At 48.2% G+C, this 5,000-nt stretch overlaps 1 protein-coding gene across 1 annotated transcript in view; it reads left to right on the forward strand.

Annotated features, from left to right (window-relative positions):
- Positions 1-5,000, forward strand: part of LOC143274753 (matrix metalloproteinase-19-like) — a 23,856-nt gene that overhangs the window by 7,031 nt on the left and 11,825 nt on the right. Inside the window, exons 6-7 of the mRNA XM_076578670.1 lie at positions 123-380; positions 3,091-3,234. Of these exons, the coding sequence (XP_076434785.1) occupies positions 123-380; positions 3,091-3,234 (402 nt within the window). The remainder of the gene's footprint in view (positions 1-122; positions 381-3,090; positions 3,235-5,000) is intronic.

Consider the following 5,000-nt stretch of genomic DNA (forward strand, 5'->3'; position numbering starts at 1 on the left):
AAACCCCAACAAAAAACCAAACCCAACAACCCCAAACCACCATTACGAGACAGCACAGTCACTGTGTTTGTGTGTGTGTGTGTGTGTGTGTGTGTGTGTGCGCGCGCCCCTTCCCTTTTCAGGGGGCACGTTGGCCCACGCCTTCTTCCCGGGCGACCACCCCATCTCGGGCGACACGCACTTTGACGAGGACGAGCAGTGGACGATAGGAGAGGACCGCGGGACCAACCTGGAGATCGTGGCGGCCCACGAGTTCGGACACGCCCTGGGTCTGGGCCACTCCAACCGGCCCGATGCCCTGATGGCGCCGTACTACCAGGGCTACGACCCCAACTATGCCCTGCACCGGGACGACATTGCTGGCATCCAGACACTGTATGGTCAGTGACGACACCCGCATGTCTGTCTGCTTGTCTGCCTGTCTGTCTGTTTGCCTGTCTGTCTGTCTGTCTGTCTGTCTGTTACTCTGCACAGCAACGACATTGCCGGCATCCAGACACTCTATGGTCAGTGACACCCGTCTGTTTGCCTGTCTGTCTGTCTGCCCGCCTGTCTGTATGTATGTGTGTATGGCTGTCGGTCTGTCACTCTGCACAGGGACGATATGTCTGTCTACCTGTCTGTCTGTCTGTCTACCTGTCTGTCTGTCTGTCTACTCTGCACAGGGACGATATGTCTGTCTACCTGTCTGTCTGTCTGTCTGTCTGTCTGTCACTCTGCACAGGGACGATATGTCTGTCTACCTGTCTGTCTGTCTGTCTGTCACTCTGTACAGGGACGATATGTCTGTCTACCTGTCTGTCTGTCTGTCACTCTGCACAGGGACGATATGTCTGTCTACCTGTCTGTCTGTCTGTCTGTCTGTCTGTCTGTTACTCTGCACCGGGACGATATGTCTGTCTACCTGTCTGTCTACATGTCTGTCTGTCTGTTACTCTGTAGAGGGACGATATGTCTGTCTACCTGTCTGTCTGTCTGTTACTCTGTACAGGGACGATATGTCTTGGTCTACCTGTCCTGTATGGTCTGTTATCCTGTGGAGATATGTCGTTATGTCTGTTTCTGTCTGTGTTTGCTGTAGTGGACGGTATGTTGTGCTACGTGTGGTGTGTTGTATGCGGGCGTATGTTGGTGTACCTGTGGTGGTGTGTGTAGTGCGGTGTTCTGTAGGGGCGTGTGTGTTACTGTGTGGTGTGTGGTGTCAGTGACGGTAGTATGTATGGTGTTGTTACGTGGGGTGTATGGGGCTGTGCTGTCACGTGTCGAGGTGTGTCTGTTACCTGTGTGTGCTGGTGGTCTGTCGATGTGTAAGGGACGATGGTGTGTGTATGTCTGTGTGTGGTACTGTGGTAGGAGGCGATGTGTGTGGTGTTACCTGTCGTGTGCTGTGGTAGTCGGTAGGTCGTGTGTTGTTACGGGGTGGAGTGCGGTGGTAGTCGTGGTGGTTATCTGTGTGACAGAGGATTGGTTGTTCTACACTTTTCACTTGCAAGAGTTGTTACTCAATGAAACATGACGAAATGTTGTATACCTGTCTGTCATGTTACTTTGACGGGAGTATAGTGTCTACGTCGCGTATACTCGCACATAGGGACGTATAGCTGTCTACTGTTTTGTTGCTTGATTTGATAGGGTACGTATGGTTGTCTACATGTTGTCTGTGTTACTTTTGCAAGGGGTGGGGTGTGTGGTCTGGGCTGTCGTGTGCTGTGTGATGCCGGGATTTGGTTGGGCTACTGTCGTGTGTGTGCTGTTACTTTGAAGGGTTGAGTATGGTCTGTTGTATTGTGTGTGTTGTTGTTGTTTTGTGCAGGGGTAGTTGTTGTGTGTCTCTGTCTGTCGGTCTGTTACTTTGCACAGGGACGATATGTCTGTCTACCTGTCTGTCTGTCTGTCTGTTACTTTGCACAGGGACGATATGTCTGTCTACCTGTCTGTCTGTCTGTCTGTTACTTTGCACAGGGGACGATATGTCTGTCTACCTGTCTGGCTGTCTGTCTGTTACTTTGCACAGGGACGATATGTCTGTCTACCTGTCTGTCTGTCGGTCTGTTACTTTGCACAGGGACGATATGTCTGTCTACCTGTCTGGCTGTTACTCTGCACAGGGACGATATGTCTGTTTCCCTGTCTGTCTGTCTGTTACTCTGTAGAGGGACGATATGTCTGTCTACCTGTCTGTCTGTCTGTCTGTTACTCTGCACAGGGACGATATGTCTGTCTACCTGTCTGTCTGTCTGTTACTTTGCACAGGGACGATATGTGGTGGTAGTGACGGTGGTGGTGGTGGTAGTGACAGTGGTGGTGGTGGTGGTAGTGACGGTGGTGGTGGTGGTAGTGGTGGTGGTGGTGGTGGTGGCAATGTTTGTTGTTGTTTTTAACACTTGTCAACTTTGCAAAGAGGGTTTGTTCTTTCAAAATGAAACATTTCACGAAACATTTATGATATATCTTTGTAGTGATACAAGTAGTAGTCGTAGTAGTAGTAGCAGCAGCAGCAGTAGCAGCAGCAGCATTAGTAGTGGTAGTAGTAGCTGCAGTTGTTTTTGTTGCATTGGATTTGGGTAGTGGTAGTAGTGGTTGTAGTGATGGGTGTGGTGGTGGTGATGTTTGTGGTGGTGGTGGTGGTGATGGTGGGTTTGGATGGTGGTGGTGATGGTGGGGTGGTGATGCTGGGTTTGGATGGTGGTGGTGATGGTTGTGGTGGTGGTGCTGTATGTAGTTGAATGGCTGTTGTAGTTAAAGCAGTGGGTGGCTGTTGTAATTGTGTGTGTGTGTGTGTGTGTGTGTGTGTGTGTGTGCGCGCGCGCGCGTGTGTGTGTGTGTGTGTTTGCGTGCGTGCGTGCGTGTATGTGTGTGTGTGAATAGAATAGAATAGAATAGATTTTATTGTCATGAAACCGTAAGGTGTGGTGGTGGTGGTGATGCTGGGTGTGGATGGTGGTGATGGTTGTGGTGTGTGTGTATGTGTGTGTGTTTGCGTGCATGCGTGTGTGTGTGTGTGTGTTTGCGTGCATGCGTGCGTGTGTGTGTGCGTGCGTGCGTGTATGTGTGTGTGTGTGTGTGTGTGTGTGTGTGTGTGTGTTGCAGGGCGGGGGTCCGGACGGGTGGCAGGGGGCAGCAATGGGGGAGGGGGTGGAGGTGGACGAGGCACCACCCCCCGGCCACGTCCCACAACTACCCCCGCACCTAGAGGGCGCTACTGCAACGTCAAGTTTGACGCCATTGCACAGAGTGAGTTCACTCCCCCTTTTTCACCTTCCTTCCCGACTTGGTTGAATTGTTACACTGCGTTGTTTCTCCTGGCTTCCTTTCAGTAAAAATAATAATGATAATTATGGATACTTATATAGCACACTATCCAGAAATCTGCTGTAGGTGCTTTACAAAAACGCTTTTGTTAACATAAAACATCATATCTATGTTACACACACACACCAAAATGTGACTACACACACACACACACACACACACGCACGCACGCACACACACACACACGCTGCATACATACATTTTAACATACATGTATATCTAACAGCTACCCTAACACATACGCACACATAGGCAGACACAAACTTACATAAACACACGCACACGCACACACAATACACATTCATTACATGCATGTAGTTACGTACACATACATATGTATACACACATAGTCAAGCACAGCCAACGCAAAGGAAGTGGACCTGCCACAATTGAACTCTTTGCTGAGGGAAAAGGTGAGTTTTGAGACGAGATTTAAAAGATGCGAGGGAATCAGAATGACGGAGGTTATCAGTCCATCAAGCCACGTGTTTGATCTCACAAGAGAAATCTACATGCGGCTGCGGAGCTCATGCTGAAAATGACAATCATAAAGTGTCCATTAACTCTCTCCGTACGAACGGCGAAAGAGGACGACGTTAACAACGTTTCACCCCAATTATCATCATCAAAATATTGCAAGCGGAAGGCTCTTATACTGAAGAGGTGAATGTTGACAAAGAATACCACAATTCTGACGACGGAAGCTAAAGGTTGGGTCATTCAGACACCCACTGGACATCCGAGGGGTCTGTGTAGAGGAGAAGAGAGGACTGGCCGTACTGAGTGAGTTAAAGAGACGTGTTCAGTGTTCAGTGTTCAGAATTCAGAAAGATCACATGAAAATTACTTACATTCACACATCTACGAACATGTGACATGCTATCATTCCCGAATAATGTATGGTACTGGGGAAAACCCCCCAACAAAAACCGTGTTTCGTTGCCACAAACTTCATTTGTGTATTAATTTTTTCGTTACACTGAGTTCGGTCTGATTTGACTGGGTTAGAATCATACAACTGGTTTTTGCTATGGGGGTGGGTTTGAATTGTATGACTGGTTGTTGCTATGGGGGTGGGTTTGAATTGTATGACTGGTTTTTGCTATCGGGGTGGGTTTGATTTGTATGACTGGTTTTTGCTGTGGGGTGGATTTGAATCATATGACTGGTTTTTGCTATGGGGGTGGGTTTGAATTGTATGACTGGTTTTTGCTATGGGGGTGGGTTTGAATTGTATGACTGGTTTTTGCTGTGGGGTGGATTTGAATCATATGACTGGTTGTTGCTATGGGGTGGGTTTGAATTGTATGACTGGTTTTTGCTATGGGGGTGGGTTTGAATTGTATGACTGGTTTTTGCTATGGGGGTGGGTTTGAATTGTATGACTGGTTTTTGCTATGGGGGTGGGTTTGAATTGTATGACTGGTTTTTGCTATGGGGTGGGTGTGAATCATATGACTTGTTTTTGCTATGGGGTGGGTGTGAATCATATGACTGGTTTTTGCTATGGGTGGGTTTGAATTGTATGACTGGTTTTTGCTATGGGGGTGGGTTTGAATCATATGACTGGTTTTTGCTATGGGGGTGGGTTTGAATTGTTTGACTGGTTTTTGCTATGGGGGTGGGTTTGATTTGTATGACTGGTTTTTGCTATGCGGGTGGGTTTGATTTGTATGACTGGTTTTTGC

Source organism: Babylonia areolata, chromosome 29, assembly GCF_041734735.1.
Source record: "Babylonia areolata isolate BAREFJ2019XMU chromosome 29, ASM4173473v1, whole genome shotgun sequence".
Lineage (NCBI taxonomy): Eukaryota > Metazoa > Mollusca > Gastropoda > Neogastropoda > Buccinidae > Babylonia > Babylonia areolata.